Genomic DNA, 18,003 nt, shown 5'->3' on the forward strand with positions numbered 1-18,003 from the left:
CGGTCTCTACGACCCCACCGGAGTGCCTGGCAATGCTGTGGCCAAGCCCCATTTCCACATGTCCCCACTGGCTGGGCTCTCCCCCCACCAAATACACACTTTGGAATGAGGAAGACGCCTGGTTCATGGTTTTCATCCTGGCTACTTCCTCCCGGGCAAGGCTGAGCAAGTCCCTGTGAAATTTCAAGCCTTATCAGGATCTCTGCTGCCATCCCCACCACGGGGCTCCTCAAGGGCACACACAGATCAGGTCTCTCAGTCTCGTCTCCGTCTGGGCACCCACAAACCCCAAACTACCATCTCTCTGATCCCAAGCTCCCGATCGGCATGCATGATCTGGCCACAGTGGTAAACAGACACTACTATTTTTTTCTCTAAAGACCAAAGATCGCCTCCTCTTTTCAAAGCAGGGAGCCAGACACACAAAGACTCTGCCCTCTCCCCGGGGTAGGCTGCTGTGAGCCCGGAGGAAAGACTTTTCCTCTGTTCCCTGATTAACAGAGGAAAGCGGAAAGAAAGGATGAGCAGAAAACCCCAAAAGTGGAGACGTCTGGGTGGCTGAGTCGGTTAAGCGTCCGACTCTTGATCTCGGCTCAGGTCATGATCTCGCGGTTCGTGGGTTCGAGCCTCGCATTGGGTTCTGCGCTGATGGCACGGAGCCTGCTTGGGATTCTGTCTTTCTCTTTGCCCCTCACCTGCTTGTGCTCTATCTCAAAATATATAAATAAACTTTAAAAAAAAGAAAAGAGGGGTGCCTTGGTGGCTCAGTCGGTTAAGCATCCGACTTCAGCTCAGGTCATGATCTCGCGGTTCGTGGGTTCGAGCCTTGCGTCGGGCTCTGTGCTGACAGCTCGGAGCCTGGAGCTGCTTTGGATTCTGTGTCCCCCTCTCTCTCTGCCCCTCCCCTGCTTGCACTCTCTCTCTGTGTCTCAAAAATGAATAAATTTAAAAAGAAAAGAAAAAAGTCCTAAAATTGCCACCTTGAAGGACTGGATTATAGAGCCAGTGCAGATGGGAACTGGGGCACAGCATTTCCCCACTATTGTGATACCCCTCTGCCCCCCTCAAAAAACCCACAATGGTGTTTAACAGTTGCAGCTGGCTAGCTGAAAGGAGGAATCAATGTCCCGTTTGCCATGTCACACAACCCATCAACTTTAAAACAGAGAGGAGGGCATCTACCCTCACTCTGAGAAGGAACCTGACCAGTCAGGGAGATGTCTCCGGACCTGATGGTGCAATCTTCTGCAGAAAATTCTGTGTTTACACGATGCTTTATCTGTCACATGCTCCAGGATAAGATTCCCCTTAGTTACTGACCTGTAGGTAAGGCTTCACTTGGTCACACCCAGGGTCACACTGTGCCCCGATGTCTGTGGGGCATTTATGCCAAAAGAGACAGTTCCAACGTTCAAGGATGCTCTGATGACGGCCTCATTATCCCCATTTTAAAGACAGGGAAACTGAGGTCCAAGGTCAGGTAATCCATGTGCCCAAAGTCTCCTAGAGCCAGCGTCCACACCCAGACCTGTTCAGCTGCGAACACGGTGACACCCGACTGCCTCCCCCACATACTACAAAAACCAAGAAAAAACTCCCATTCTGGGATTCTAGGAGCGACCCAGTAATCAAGTCAGTCTGGCAGGAGGTCAATTTCCTCCACACCTGTTTTCTCTCGCCAGCAGGAAATAATAAAGGTTTGTCGCCCTTTATATACAAGGTGACAAGCCTACTTCATGTACTCGAGATATTTGATCCCACAGCGGGGATGCTGTGCTCTGAATGGTGCACTCTCTCTCTCCAAGGTCTTATCACCCACAGTCCTTAGGCATAAGGTGTGTGGATGGAGAACAGAGATTCTGTAAGAACGTCACTCTGTAAACTTTTTACTGTTTTTTCCCCCCGGGTGAAGCCCACAGATCCCATGCAGAGCAAACCGGAATCTTGTATACATTGATGGAAATGACTGAACCGTGGTTCTTTTTGGGGTTTTTTTTGTTGTTGTTTTTAAATCAAATGCCTATGCCTGGTAGTACAATAAGAGATGAGTCTATAAAGATCAGAGAACCAATCCTTGACCTCAAAACCTCGACAATATGATAAGGGCACAGAGAATTCCAATACAGGGGGGTGAGTGCTGAGAGGTCTGGAGGAACACAGGGGAACTGTGCTGCCTGGGTCTTCCCAGGATGCTAACACCCAAAGCCAACAAATGAGAAGTTAATCTGGCTACAAAAGAAAAGAAAAACAGAAGAGACCATAGCAACAAAAACAAAAACACAAAAAGCGAATCACCAGTTAAAAAAATGGTCCAAGGGGTGCCTGGGTGGCTCAGTCGGTTGAGCACCCCACTCTTGGTTTCGGCTCAGGTCATGATCTCAAGGTTCATGACACTGAGCCCCACGTCGGGCTCTGCGCTGACAGTGTGGGGCCTGCTTGGGATTCTCTCGGTCTCTCTCACTCTCTGCCCCTCCTCTGCTCACTCTCATTCTCTCAAAATAAGTAAATAAACATTTAAAAAATAATAAAAATAAAAATGGTCAAAGAATCTCAACAGACGTTTCTCTAAAGACATACCAATGGCAGGGCGCCTGGGTGGCTCAGTCGGTTGAGCGTCCGACTTCGGGTCATGATCTCACGGTTCGTGGGTTCGAGCCCCGCGTCGGGCTCTGTGCTGACAGCTCAGAGCCTGGAACCTGCTTCAGATTCCGTCTGTCTGTCTGCCTGTCTCTCTCTCTCTGCCCCTCCCCTGCTCGCGCGCGCTCTCTCTCTCTCAAAAATAAATAAACCTAAAAATTTTTTTTAAGTAAGATGCCAGGCCGATCGTGCCCGCAGGCCACACGCCATGACCACAGTACTGCAATGGGACAGTCTTGCACTGGGACCTCAGAGGGGCCCTTGGGAAAAGGTTTCTCCCACCTCAGTAGCGCCCCCAGTGGAAGCCCCAGGAAACAGGCAGCTATCAGCAAGCAACCTGGCACGATGCCCAGAGCACACGGGGTGTCAAATCCATTTACAGGGTGTATACAAGGTGCCAGAGCCCCTCCAGGCTCTCCCGACCCTCACAGGAGCCCCATAAAACTTTAAAAGGTTCTGCAGCTTGCCCAGGGTCCCACAGGCAGCAAGGGCTGAGCCAGGACTGGAACCCAGAGCTGCCACACTCTTGCCACACGGGTGGGGGGACGCAGTGGGGGGGGGGGGGGGACACGGTCCCGCCCCGCCCTTGAGTGTGTTCTGAGCAGTCCACATGCGGGGCAGACACAGGGCTCACATTCCAGCTCACAAAGCAAACCACTCCAGGCATCCAGCGTCCCCTCCGAACTGATAAAGGGCTTCAAGATATGGAGGCCACACCCCGCTGCAAGACTGTCCTGCTGGGATCTGGCGAGAGACCATCCTGGCTCGCTCTCTGCCATCGAGGTTCAGTCTGCAGTCAAGACCCCGGCCAGCCACGCTCCCGTCACTCACCACTGTGCTCCCCAGCCTTGCTTCGTCCACGGCCAGCTCCCGTCCCCAGCAAAGCGTTCCTGAGTGTCATGCCCGCCCTGTGACGGAGGGACCCCTCTGGGCAAACAGGACACCAGCCACCCCCCTCCCCAACCTACCTCTTGGCCACCTCCCTCTCTCTGTCCTCTGATTAAATAGATTCAAAGAGGAGTCTAATTCCAAAGCCTGTGTTCTTTCTATTAGCCTGGGTGGCCTCATATAATCCACTAAAATAAAAAAAAAAAGATAAACAAAATCCAATCTAATCTCAGGACTTAATCATGACTTACAGGCAAATTTAAAACCCCTCAGGTGATTTAGATGCTTTGCTCCTCTAATCGCAGCCCAAAAGCCAACAACGCGATCCTAGCTTGGGAGCTAGAGGTAGAAAATGCAGAGCTTGGGGCCCTATCCCTGACCTACTGAATCAGAATCAGAATTTTATCAAGTCCCCACGTGCTCCGCATGTGTGTTAGTGTGTGAGAAGCATGGTCTCAGTGCCCTGCAGTAACGTGATGTCGTGCAGGCAGGTTGTAAGCACGTGCCGTCACCCAGAACACAGTCCCAGACCCTCATAACTTTCTTAAAAATATGAAAGTATTCGGGGACTTAGTCAGTTAAGTGTCCGACTTCGGCTCGGATCATGATCTCATGTTTCACGGGTTTGAGCCCCACGTGGGGCTCTGTGCCGACAGCTCAGAGCCTGGAGCCTGCTTCGGATTCTGTGTCTCCCCCTCTCTCTGTCCCTCCCCCGCTCACACTCTGTCTCTCAAAACATGAATAAACATTAAAAAAAATTTTTAATAAACATTTAAATATTTAAATACATAAATAAAATAAAAATAAATAAATAACAATATTAGGCTTGAGTATCAGATTAGGAGAGTCTGCGCTGGGCATTTCCTTGGTTATCGAAAACTCAACCCAGTTTCATTTTTCATTCTGAACACAACAAAGGCTTGCAGGTATAGAAAGAAAGAAAAGAAAGAGAAAAGAAAAGAAAAGAAAAGAAAAGAAAAGAAAAGAAAAGAAAAGAAAAGAAAAGAAAAGAAAGAAAGAAAGAAAGAAAGAAAATGGAAGGAAGGAAGGAAGGAAGGAAGGAAGGAAGGAAGGAAGAGGAAGGAAGGAAGGAAGGAAGGAAGGAAGGAAGGAAGGAAGGAAGGAAGAGAAAGGAAGGAAGGTAGGAAGGAAGAGGAAGGAAGGGAGGGAGGGAGGGAGGGAGGGAGGAAGGAAGGAAGGAAGGAAGGAAGGAAGGAAGGGGTAGGGAGGAAGGGAAGGAAGGGAAGGAAGGGAAGGAAGGAAGGAAGGAAGGAAGGAAGGAAGGAAGGAAGAGAAAGGAAGGAAGAAGGAACTCGTTAATGAGAACACTAGACTCAGATTTCCTATTTCTAAATTATACTAGGAATCAGAAACTAATGGCTCCGTGACATTCTTCCCCAAGCCACTGCTAAAGTAAAGATCCTCTGTCATGATGAAATTAGGACAAGGGCTCATTTCTGTAGAATTTTTAAAATACCACTTCTAAGGAGTTTTTACAATCTAATTAGTTTTTTTGTTATTGACTGATCCTGGAGTTCTCCGTACATCAGAGAAGCAAAGGAGACAGGAGGGATTAAGGCCCTGGAGACTAAAACGGCTTTCATTCCAAAGGAACAAGTGTGAAACTCAAGTCTCCTAGGTCACCTGCCAGAGTCACCCTGGAGGGGACGGCACATCCCTAAGGGCTCCCCGAAGAACAGCCACTAACCTCAGCTCCCTGTCTTGGCTGTAGCTCACTGAGCCTTGTGGAGAGATGGTACATAGTAGATGCTCAAATACAAATGCCTGCTTTTGGTTGAACTAGAAGTTGTGACAGATGTATTGACCACAAAGGGGAAAAAAAAAAAAATCACAGAAAGTCTAGGGTCAGAAAATGATTACGTCTGTTCAAAACTTCTAGGTGAAGTATCTACTCCTGGGTCCGGGAGGGTGCTAAATGCCGGGACAGCTTGGGGATGGGGAGAGCGGCTTCCTGAGAACAGTAAGAGTTCACCCTGGCTCTCAGGAGCTAGGGGGACCCACGGAGGTCTGCACTGTGGCTGAGGACTTAGCGTCAATGGGAGCTCGTCAGACACGCAGCACCTGGGGCCCCATCCCAGGGTCTGCTGAGCCAGAATCTAACCAACAAGACCCAGGAAGTTCATTTTGAGAACCTTGTCTAGAAGCACTGAATTCAGGGGCACCTGGGTGGCTCAGTTGGTTGAGCATCCAACCTCATCTCAGGTTATGATCTCACAGTTCGTGGGTTCAAGCCTCGCATCAGGCTCTGTGCTGATGGCTCAGAGCCTGGAGCCTGCTTCCCATTCTGTTTCCCTCTCTCTCTCTGCTCCTCCTCCACTCATTGTCTCTCTCTCTCTCTCTCTCTCTCTCTCTCTCTCTCTCTCTCTCTCTCAAAAATAAACAAACATAAAAAAATTCTTTAGAAGCACTGAATTCAGTTTAAGAAGCACGGCTGTAAGGATGACCATTCAACACTGAGCCTTAAAGGGCCCAGAACTGGGGCATCCCCCCCGAGTGAACACACAGGTGGTGGTCAACAGAGCTGTCCACACATATTCAACTCGCTCCTTTCCTCCTTCTGCGCACATGGCGGGACGGCTACCTAGCACGTTGGGTGTGCTTTGGTCAACGAAATAGGATCACAAGCAAGTATTGTAAGTCGCTTCCGGGCAGAAGCTTTAGGGACCACTGACATGCCCACCAGCAGGATTCCAGTGGTTGCTGCTGCATCCTGGGTCCCAGAGGGTCTTACGGCCCCAAACCAACTTGCGACGGACCTGCAGCCCGAGGAAGAGGCAAACCTAGGTTGTTTTACCCACTGAGATCTGGGGGCTGTTTGTTACGGCGGCATATCCTAACCCATCCTGACTGATACAGCATGTAGCTCACCGTGCCCAACCCTTCTGCTACTCCCTGCTGAGAACAGCTCCGTCACATCATCACCTGCAGGAAAGGACTTCTTTTAACCCCTGAACAGCATCACTTAATCCAACTTCCCTCCCTGCTCTTCAGACTTCACTGTGCCTGTTACCTTCTTTTCTCCTTTCCAGATTTCCTTGCACATTTACGCTTTTATGTTTTCGTGCCGTATGCTTTTTGGTAAGCTGCTTTAAGTCTTTTTTGCAACAAGGTGATAGACAGATAGTCACATGTACAGACACACCAGATGTGGCTCCAAGTGAATTTTGGCTGTTTCCAAAAAAAAAAAAAACCACCTCCCCCTCCCCCAAAAGACAGAGATTTGTTGTTAACTAAGGATCTTTAAAAGAACGGGGTCCTGGCCACCAAGTATCCCTTCAACCTGTTCTCTCCATGAAAGTACACTTACAGAATGCACACTACACACAGTCCCTGCTTTTAAAAAGCAATTCATTCCTGGGCGTGCCAGCTCTCTTTGCCTCATCATACGGTGAATCTAAACTACACTGACTCCATGAAATATTTAACATCACTGACCAAATCCCTTATTTTTTTTTAAATTCAGCTTCAATATAGCTGTCGAGCCCCTTCTGCCCATCTGACCTTGTGCTCAGCACAAGTGAGCCTTATCTTAGCCAGCTCCTCCTGGACGGTGAGGCTGTGGCCAATTCACACTCCAGCATTAGACACGGTGCCACGGTGGGCTTCCTGATGCCCACGGCTTGCCGATCAGATGCTTCCGGGGTCCAAATTTCTAGAAATGGAACCGTTGGATCAGAGGACATGTACATTATGAAGGCCTTTAGAGTATATTGCCCAATTACCCTCCAGGAAGCACAGGATGATCTTCCCACACCCCTCCCAACGCTCATTATTTTTTAACGTTGACAGTTTTCATTAAAGGAAGTGTGTTTTTTAAAACGTGCCATTCTTTGCTTACCAGTGAGACTGAATATGCTGATGACGACTTCGGACACCTTTTATCATCAAGCATCTACCCAAGCTCTCTGCCCATTCTCTTACGGATGCGCTCCTTTGTGTATGTTTCCATAATTTATAAAAAGCGCTTTCTGCATTCAAGACGTTAACTTCTTCCCAATTTTTATTTGCCTTCCCCTAGTGCTTTAAGGAAGGAGTCTCTGGTGGCAGAATGGACGGACGATTCACAGGAGGGGCACCTGGTGGCTCAGTCGGTTAAGCGTCCAACTCTTTTTTTTTTTTTTAATGTTTATTCATTTTTGAGAGACAGAGAGAGACAGAGCGTGAGCAGGGGAGGGGGAGAGAGAGAGGGAGACACAGAATCCAAAGCAGGCTCCAGGCTCTGAGCTGTCGGCACAGAGCCTGACGTGGGGCTCGAACTCATGGACTGGAGCCTGCTTAAGATTCTCTCTCTCTGCCCCTCTCTCCCACCCTCTATCTCTCTCTCTCTCTCTCAAAAAAAAAGGAGAATATAGTCAGGAAAGGGTTATCACAACTCACATCAATATGCAAGAGGGGAGACGTGCACCCCCCAGAGTCAATCCACCGACAAGTGTTTTCAGGCCACCTATAGAACACACCCCAGGTTCGCCCCCTTACCACGGCCACACGGCCACCACCGAGCCTCCCTTCCTACCCTCCTCACAGCCAGTCTGCACTCGCCAGCCCAGATGAGCTCTCCAAAACACATCAGAGTGCACCCTCCCCTCTGATCCAACCACAGGCTTTCTGCGGCACTTAGAAAACCAGCCACCAACCACCGCCGGAAAGAAGGGACAATCACGTGACGGGTGGCAGCGTACCAGTACAATGAAACTACACCGTCTGCACACAACATATAAACGAATCAAATCAGCACGTCGTATGCCTTGACTGCACGCCACGTTCTGTGTCCAATATTGTCCGCTGCAATCAGCCACAGTGGCAGTTCGGATACCCCAGAAACTGGCAAACGCTTCCTCATCAGGACTTTGCACCTCCCCGCCTGAGCTGGTTTTAAACGTTTACATCCGCACCAGCGGAGCAGGGAAGAAGCCTCCGAGTCCGAGAACGATACTGTCCTCCCAAAAACTGCTGAGAAGGAGAGAGCTCCAGGCGAGGGACCCGGCAGAGAGTTGCATTGTCTCTGGCAACTGCCTGGACAGACAGACGGCAAAGGCCCACATGGGGAGGGCAGCCCAGGAGATGCCCGAATGACATCAAGAAGCAGCTGGACTCCTGGAATGGAGCTGTCTTTAGTGAAGTGCCCCCCAGAACCGAAATGTAAATCTGGGGTAAGGGCAAGGAACCCCAAATTATTTCACAGCACGTTTCTTCTACTGTGCAGAATACGGACTTTTACGGAACAATCAAGTTGTGCGTATCTGAACTTCTAAACTACCTTCAGCCTATAAACTAAGGATGGCTTTTATTTTTTTTTTTTTATCATTTATTTTGAGAGACAGTGCAAGTGGGGGAGGGGCAGAGAGCAGGGGGACAGAAGGTCTGAAGCGGGCTCTACACAGACAGCCTCATAGCAGAGAGCCGATGTGGGGCTGGAGCTCGCGAACCACACCATCGCGACCTGAGCTGAAGTCAACGTTCAACCGACTGAGCCCCCCGGTGCCCCATGAAATGGCTGAAAATTTACAAACGGCCCATGAAAATTGTAACAAAGTCAAACCTCAGTGTCTGTAAATAAAGTTTTATTGGCACTCAACCACACCCATCGGTTTTCGGATCATCTATATCAGCTTCACAGTCTACCGGCACAGCTGAGTAGCTGGGACAGAGACCATATGGGGCACGCTCGTGGCTCACCACCTCTGGCGCTCACAAATCCCGGTGACGCAGCCCCTTGGCCACAAAACGTAAAATGCTTCCTAGCCCTATACAGAAAAAGTGTGCCGACACCAGGGAAGAAGGAGAAGTCTTTGAGCAATGTTTCTAACGGAGAGCAGACTGGGCTTGCTAACATAATGAACAGGAATAGAGAAGGTAAGGGGGGGGGGGTGACAAGAAGGGGTGGGGGGGGAGACAGTGCCAGGCGAGGCGGAGGAGAGATAGATGGTAGGGACATTCACCGTGGTTTGGTGGGTAGGGGACAGAAGGCAGTGAGGAGGACTGACAGATGAGGAGTCGACCCTGGACGTAGGAAATTGAGTACCTGGGGGTCGAGTCTAAATCCCAGCTCAACAAGTGAGATAAATACGGTCTACCAAGATTAACCTAATAAAGCACATCTTTTTTTTTTTTCTTTTAAATGTTTATTTATTTTTGAAACAGACAGGAAGTAAGCGGGGGAGGGGCAGAGAGAGAGGGAGACACAGAATCCGAAGAAGGCTCCAGGCTCCGAGCTGTCAGCACAGAGCCCGACGCGGGGCTCGAACCCACAAACCGCGAGATCATGACCTGAGCCGAAGTCGGACGCTTAACAAACTGAGCCACCCGGGCGCCCCAAATAATAGAGCACGTCTTTATCAGACAGCAGACTGGGGAGATACTAACCGTGCAGGGAGGAGGCAGGGGAGTCCTCATGAATCCACGAAAACTTCTCACAAATTCATACACCTGTTGGATCCGATGAACCAAAGGGCAAAGCGGGACCACCTGCCGGCCGCCATTGCTACTTCTCTCCATAGGTGGAAACGCCACCCCAGGAGCCTCGCCGGGGCAGGGAGAGAGGAATCTACTAATTTTGCAAGGCAGCTCCGTGCTGGCATTCTGTGAGAAAATGTGCTCCCGTGCCGCTGTGAGTAATAAGGGAGCAAAACCCAACAGACCGACGTCCCCTGGAGCGGCCTCACAAAAATCCCCACGCCTGACATGTACCGAACATTCTCTCTCCCCAGCAAAGTGCCGCCCGGCATCCACGCTCATAGAGGAGGTCACTCAGACGGCCAGATAAAACACGGGTTTGTTTCTAGGCTGGAAGAGTCCAGGAAGGTCAGTATCTCATTCACGTTTCTAGGTGGTCACGGGCAGCAGGGATCCACGTGATGGTGAACAGATGTCAGGGATTCCTGCCGACGTGTTGCTAAGGGAACTTTTGTAGAGATGCCCTGAATCCCTGGCACCCGTAAGCCCTGCCCACTGCTTTGAAGTCCTGGGGCGGGGGGGGCACTTGACCAGCCCCGTGCGCAGCGGGGACGAGGGGGTAGGTTCCCGAACAGAGGCGGACAGAGGGATGAGCTCAAGGTAGATTTTTCAAACAGCGGGAGCTACAACCGTGGACCGTGAGCCCCCAAATCAAAGGGCAGAATGACTCCGCGACGACCGCACAAAGCACGCTGGTCTTTTTTGGTCACCGTGCCATACTCTGCGAGCCACCAGCCCTAATTACAGCTTTGGGAACAGACCGGATAATGAACTGCCTTAAGAAAAAAAGTAAAAGAAAAGGAAAAAAAAAATTGACAAGGTCACACCCACTTTAGGTAACGCTCCCGTTAGAGAAAAAAAGGCCGTGTATTGAAATCAATTTGTGTAGGGGCGCCCTGGGTGGCTCAGTCGGTTGGGCGTGTCTGACTCTTGGTTTCGGCTCAGGTCATGATCTCACGGTTCGTGAGTTCGAGCCCGCATCGGGCTTCGTGCTGGCAGCACGGAGCCTGGTTGGGATTCTCTCTCTCTCCCTCTCTCTCTCCGCCCTCCCCCACTCACTCTCTGTCTCTCTCAAAAGAAATAAACTTAAAATTTTTTAAAAAATAAACAACATAAAATCAATTTGTGTAACAAAGCAAGCATCCACTAAATACTGGGCAGCTAGGATACACAGTGTCTATTAATAACCAGCACAAAGCCAACCCAACCCAAGAAGGCTGGAAGGCCAATGCCCCAGTGGACAGACTCAGGCTTTAGGGACAGGAAAATCTGGTTCCAAATTCAGCTGCAACATTTATCAGGTGGCCAAGAAATCCCTGGCACCTTAAAAAAATTTTTTTTAATTTTTTTTTATTTTTTTTAACGTTTTATTTATTTTTGAGACAGAGAGAGACAGAACATGAACAGGGGAGGGGCAGAGAGAGAGGGAGACACAGAATCGGAAGCAGGCTCCAGGCTCTGAGCCATCAGCCCAGAGCCCGATGCAGGGCTCGAACTCACGGACAGCGAGATCGTGACCTGAGCTGAAGTCGGACACTTAACCGACTGAGCCACCCAGGCGCCCCCAAAATTTTTTTTTTTAAAGAAGAGAAAATCTCGTCTGAGGATGGCCGTGGAGAATTTTCTAGCAAGTCAGCTAAGACTCCTGCACCTTGCCTCGCTCTGGGGAGGCGCTCTCTCTCATCAGTTTAGGCTGGCACACTGTGCCAGACGTGTTCTCCCTCCCCTCCTGAGGTTGCCAGTGTGCAAAACGGCCTTCAATGAACCTGTGTCCATACCCGTACCCACACCCTCATGCACCTCCTTCCCACACAGGATCTCCTGCTCCTGTGACTCGGTTTCCCAATCGAATGTGCCAGAAGTGAGCTGCCAGTCCTGAGCCCAAGCCTTAGGAGGGCCGGGCAATTTGTGACGTGCGTTCTTGGAAGCCGGCCACCCTGGAAAGACTCCAGCTCCCTGCTAGAGGGAAAGGCCGTGCGGAAAGGCCCTGGAGGATGAGACACAAGCGGAGAGAAGAAAGTCACTTGCAAAAACAGCAACACGCCAAGCGAGAGAGTGAAGATGCCACTTTGGAGTCCCTGCCCAGCTCTGCCTGCCCCGGGACCCCAGCCCTGGCCACCGTGAGGCGTGACAGATGCCAAGAGAGACCAGCAGAAGAACCACCCGGCGGAGCCCGGTCGGTCCCCAGCAGTGTGCGACGTGATGGTAAATGCTTGTGTCGCGGTACTGAGTTCCGGGGTGGCCTGTTACACGGCCATCGATTACCCCCCTCCCCAGCTCCACGTCTCACATCCACACCTTGGAAGCTCCGGCAGGAGCACGTGAACCCAAAGCGAGAGAACAGAAGGCGGAGAGGCGACCGGGTTCAAGGAGGGGACATCATGTCACCCTAGCCCCTGAGGCCCGCACCTCGCGGCCAGACAGCAGATTCTCAGAACAGCACTTCAGTCACGGAAAACTCTGGGGTGTTTGTGTTCCAGTCTTATTCCCCCCTCCAGAATTATTTCCCAAAAGCTCTGGGGGTTTCCACAGATGCCTTACAGCATCTTCCGGGTCCCCAATTTGTTCTCTCCATTCAAGGTTAAGAGCAGACGGCGGGGAATTCCTGGCCCTCCAGCCACCGGACCTGCCCACGTCCAACTCTCGGGCGCTTCCCCAGGGACGGGGATCTGGGCTCTGCCTGCCTCCCCCAGGAGCTGTTTGTCAGGCACCAGGCACCCCACAAGTCTGGCAGAAACCTCTGCCCCCACAGGGCCTCCAGTCTATGCAGGGGATCCTGGCCTGGCTTGGAGCGGACAGAACATTCCCCTGAAGTCTCCAGCCCGTCTCAGCTCCTCGACCACATCGCCCACATATCAGGAAACTTCTCAGCTCCTCCCCTTCTTCATGCAAGGCTGAAGAGACCCTCAAGAAAGATTATTCTGGCAGCTTTTATCTCAGGGCCTTTACATCTCACCTTACATCTTTCTTGGGAAAGACGGGTTCCCTCTTCCAGGGCTCTCCTCCTCTGGAAGGCTCCACCATCCCCTTGTGCCCAGCCCTTGGCCCCCCACACTTCTCCACTTGGGGCTGACACCTTCCTGGGGGCCGCTTTCTGGAAACCAAGGATGTGCTGTACCCTTCTCCCATTTCCTTGATGGCCTGACCAAAGAGATTCTCCCCCCAGGAACCAGGACAAGAATCTCCCCAAGCTGGCCTCTCCCCCGGGGCTGGCCGGCCTCCAGGACAGATCTTTCAGCTGTGTCACAGCTAGCTCCCAGCTCCCCTCCGTGGGGTGTGCTGCTTGCAAAGCCAAGGGCCTCTCAGTCCCACTTTCTTTATCTGAGCGAGCAAGGAATCCTTGAGGAGCGTCCATCTTGCATATGCTGTTCTCAACCTGCTGCACCCTTCTGCCAAGACGGGGCTTCTTGGTATCACTCTGTCCACCACTCCCGGTGGTGCCCCCGCCTCCCCACTCTTCCGCCAGGAGGCTGGTGCCGTCCGTCTGTTCTGTCTGTACCTGTCTCCCCAGCGGCTCCCCTGGCCTCCTGATCTCCATGCCTCCAGCAGGCACACGTCCCATGAGGATTCCCACCTCCAGGCCCCGTCTCCAGCCTCCTGGCTCCTGCACTAACGTCCAGGCTTGACAAACCCGCTGCTTCCCCAGACGTGTGGTTTCGTGTACCGGCCAGTCCCCTGGGAGCTGTGCTTTCTCCGCGAACCGGGTCTGCCTTTGAGGGCTCACCCCAGCCCCAAGGGACTCTCCCCACATATCCTGCAGCCCGACCCAGCCCTCCGCCCTGAGGTCCAGCCTGCTCACCGACGAGGTGCCCGGACACAAAGGGCCCGATCTCTGATCCTTCCTACAGGACTGCTCTTGTCCTTTCCCGCAGCATCCAGACCATTCCCTCCCTCGCCTGTTAGCAGTTGAGCCCACACTGTCACGTTGAAAACCGGCACAGAGGTAATATTCAGCCCTCTGAGCCGCTAAGCAAATACACAAGCATTACTCCCTCGGGCAATTGCTTTCACTTCTGCTCACCTGGGATGTGGGGAGAGCGCCTCCCCCTTCACAGAGCGGTCAGGGGAGCGGGCGCCTAGTGGGTGCTCCACAAACGGGCCCCCCTCTCGGCGGTACTGCTCCCACACATGGGCACCCCCCCTGGCGCGTCACCAGTTGGCAGCTGTCCAAAAGCCCCTCACTCACCCGCCAGAGATTTGCTCAGCACGTCTACCCGCAGGACGCGCCCGACCCAGCTGATCGTTCTGTTGCCCCCTGGGTCTGGCTCAGGCCTCCCTTTCGCCAGAGGGAAACGCAGAGCCCCCACTCTTGCTAACAGCAGCCTAAGACCCCACCAGCCTCACCCGCACCCCAAAACACTCCTTTTGGGCACCCAGCCAGGGACGCTCCTGACCGGACAGACCCACAACTGCCAAATTTCCACATTAGTGCTTCCTGGAGAAGTGTGGTCACCAGGGGAACTCGAAAAGAGGAGGCTCTCCCAGGGCTGCTTTTGAGCCACCGACAGGGAGGCCGCGACACCTGCTTTCTTTTACTTCTGAACCTCGGCACAGATCTGAGGAACACACCTGAGCCTTCCCTGCGTACACAGGTGTCTCAAAATACAGAACCAAAAGCGTCCTGGAACGTCCTCTTCTGCTCAGACCCTGAAATCTCTTCCAGCCTAAATTTTGCTCAAATGCTCCTCATCCATTGGGAGGAGGGGGGATTTTTGCATTGCCCTCTGGACCCTGGAAGAAGACCCTGTGAATCCAGCCGGGGTTCTGATCATATTTCCACAGGTTATCTTTCAGCAAACTCACCCATAACCATTTCACCACATCCAACCATCCATCCATCCATCCATCCATCCATCCATCTTTCCTTCTCTTTCTTTTTCTTTCTCTTTCTTTCTTTGGGTCCCACGGACCAATTTCTCTCAAAACTTCCTACTCTGTTCTTTGCAGAGTAGGTCAGGGGTCAAATTATAAATAAATGCAGTCTCCAGTGATTTGGAGAGGTGTTTCAGCAAAACGTTTATACTATCTACTTACACGGTTGTGGGTAACCGCCTGTTTAAGGCCAGGCAACAATCTGGCAGCCCTTTGGGAAAGGGGATAGCCTATGAAGTCACTCCTCCCCAGCCCACCCCCCCCCCCGCCCCCACCAAAGGACTTCAGAAACTTCGGAGGCCACTCTGGCTGTGACCGAGAGCTCAGCGATTAGAGGACAAGGAGACCTCCCAACTGTCACCCAGACAATAAACAGCCAGCCGACTTGGCTCAGCAGGTCCTCTGCAGCCCTGGGGTCAGGCCAGAACCCCCGGAACAGACCACTTGTAGGTTCTGGACCTTAGCCTGGGGGCGCTGGACCAGGGGAGGAACCGCAGGATCGGGCGGGCGGCTCAGCTGACCGGCAAGTGGGCGGCCCCCAGGCGGCCTGACCCGGGGCAGCACGACCGTCCTCGGGTCGGCGGGCTCCGGGGCCCAACCGATGACGCCGCTGTTCCGGATCCTCAACCTCCAAGCCTCTATGCCTAGACCTCCGGACTCCGCAGCCCTCGGCCGGCCCCCTGCCACCGCCGGGAGCGCGCCCGCCCGCCCGCTCCAGAACTCACAGAGGCAACAAGTTCTCCTTCCTCAGGGCGGCCACGATGTGCTCGGGAGGCCCGGCACGGGGGGCGCTCCGAGGGCGATCCCCGCGCCGCCCGGCCCGGAGGGGCGCCCCGCTGGCTCCGCCGCCCCCAGAGTCGGGGCGCGCGGCGGCTGCACCCCCAGCCCGCCCCGCGGCGCCCCCTCGGACGGGGAGCGGCTGGGGCGTCCCCGGTGCGGGCAACAGGTACGCGAGCGCGCCGAGCCCCGCAGCCCCGGGTCTCCCGGCCCCCCCGGCCCTCGCCCCTTTTACCTCCAGCAACTGCACGTAGCTCGCGGGGAACCAGCCGCGGAGCCCGTCCTCCTTCTCGCCTTCCCACCAGCCGCCGTCCGGAACCTGCAGCAGCCTGATGAGCTCGCCCGCGGCGAAGCGCAGCCCCTGGCCGTGCCGCTCCCCGGAGAAGGGGTACAGGGTCCGGCAGCGGGCGCCGGACATGGCCTTGGCGCCGGGGTTCACAGCGCAGCCTGCATCCCGGCCGAGCCCCGCGGGCTGGGCAGCGGCTCCGCGGGGTCCCAGGCGCCCGGCGCTCCGGGCTCCCGCGCTCTGGGCGCGCGCCGTCTCGGGGGGTGCGCGGGGGGTCCCCGGGCAGGCGGGGGACGCGCGCGCGGCGCAGGGCAGCGGAGACTCGCTGGCTTCGCGGAGCAAAAGCGGCGACGCCCCCGGGCCGGGCGGCTCGCAGCTCGGGCGCGGGGCGGGGGGGGCGGGGCTCAGGGGGAGGAGACCCAGGCGCCGCGGGCTCCGGAGACAACTTCCCGGGGACGCGGGGCGCGGGCTGCGGCCGCCGGGGCCGGCCGGAGCGGGGGCCGCCCGGGCGCGCGGAAATGCGCAGCTCCCGGGGGAGGTGGTGGGCTCCGGGGCATCGCCGAGGGCCCGGCTCCGCGGCGAGGGGGCGGCCGGGCGGTCCGCGGAGAGGGGCTGGCGGCCGGGGTGGCCGAGCTGGGGCTCGCGCGGAGGCGAGGGGGCGGGGCTGGGGCGGGGCCAGGGCGGCCACGCCCGCCGAGGGGGCAGGTCGCTGGGGAGGGGTCTCCCCGCGCGCGCCCCCGCCGCCCCGAGCCGCGGCGCTAGCAACGCCCTTCGGTGCGGGCTTTGTAGGTCTGGTGGCCGCCGCCGGCGGGCTCCGCGGTCGCTGGGAGGGACTGTGACTGTGGCCGCCGCTGTCGGGGTTGAACCTCGGGCCGAACTTGACTCACCAAGACAGGTTTGCAGCCTGGCGCCCGAGCCGGGAGGCCATGTGTTCACACTGGACGGACTGGGGTTAGGAGTTGGTCGAATGGGAGGCAGGCCAATGAGGATACGTGGGGGAAGCGGGGAAGGTGAGAGGGGCTGCCTGCCCCCCCCCCTCCCACCCACCCAGGGTACCAGTCTTCCTGAAATCCACGTGGGCCAGGAGGAGAGGTCTACACTCACATACTCAATCAACAAACAGCAGGAGGCCGCCACGTTCCATGCAATGAGCCGGGTACCTGCAAAGATCATCTGGACTCCAGCCTGCTCTCCAGGCAAGCAGGCTCCTCCATCCAAGCTGTCGGCGCGGAGCCTGACGCAGGGCTCGATCCCACGAACCGTTGTCAGACGCTTAAGCAACTGAGCCACCCAGGTGCCCCTGAGTAACTTTTTTAAATGCTTGGGCCCAGGCCACCCTAGCTTTGGAAAATCACTGTTGAGCCATAGTCTGCCTTTAAGCTGTCTAACCTTGAAACCCCTCAGTCTGGCCTCTGGCCACGGGCAAGCTGACAAATCCAGATTGCTTATAATGCTCCATCGATTGCAAATTCACAAACCCTTGCTTGGCTAAAAACATGAGGGGAAAAAAAAAAAAAAAAAAAAAAAAAAACCAAAAAACAGCTCTTGACCACAGTCCCCACTAAGAGTCCCTTAAAGCAGAACTACCAAATTTGATGTGGGCAACAGTCACTAAAAGTAACTGACCGAATCAGCTAAAAGGGCCTCACATTCCTTGTATGGGGGAACGTGTGACTATTTGCAGACTGACCTCGAGTTTCATATCTGATGATAAGGCCCAGCTCAAGTGAGGACAACAGGTCCGGAGCCTTCTTGCAACTCGGAGTCTTCCAGGGTGCCTTGTGAGCAACCTATAATCCAGTTTGGGCTTGGAGAAATCTCCGCCTACTCAGTGTCCCGTACACCCTACTCCAAGTGACTTGCTCAGCACAGAGCCCGACGTGGGGCTCGAACCCGCAAATGCGAGATCATGACCTGAGCTGAAGTCAGACATTTAACCAACTGAGTCACCCAGGCGCCCCCAGATCTGGCTTCTTGTACACCAGGGGCTGCTTCCTCTTGTCCGCCCTGCCTGAGTCAGGAGACAGGCCCAGCTACAAATAGCATCTCAAGAAAAGGTTCTCTGGTTG

General features: G+C 54.3%; 1 protein-coding gene across 3 annotated transcripts in view; it reads right to left on the minus strand.

The window, feature by feature from the left end:
* The window catches only part of GAS7 (growth arrest specific 7), a 214,286-nt gene extending 198,048 nt beyond the window's left edge, over positions 1-16,238 (minus strand). For 2 of the 3 annotated variants that reach the window (XM_042966368.1, XM_042966369.1), the window contains exon 1: positions 15,884-16,238. In XM_042966368.1, coding sequence (XP_042822302.1) covers positions 15,884-16,066 — 183 coding nt within the window. In that variant the 5' untranslated portion in view covers positions 16,067-16,238. The remainder of the gene's footprint in view (positions 1-15,883) is intronic. The other variant, XM_042966365.1, reaches the window with a different exon arrangement.
* Positions 16,239-18,003: the final 1,765 nt, after the last annotated feature.

The sequence above is a fragment of the Panthera tigris genome, chromosome E1 (genome assembly GCF_018350195.1).
Source record: "Panthera tigris isolate Pti1 chromosome E1, P.tigris_Pti1_mat1.1, whole genome shotgun sequence".
Lineage (NCBI taxonomy): Eukaryota > Metazoa > Chordata > Mammalia > Carnivora > Felidae > Panthera > Panthera tigris.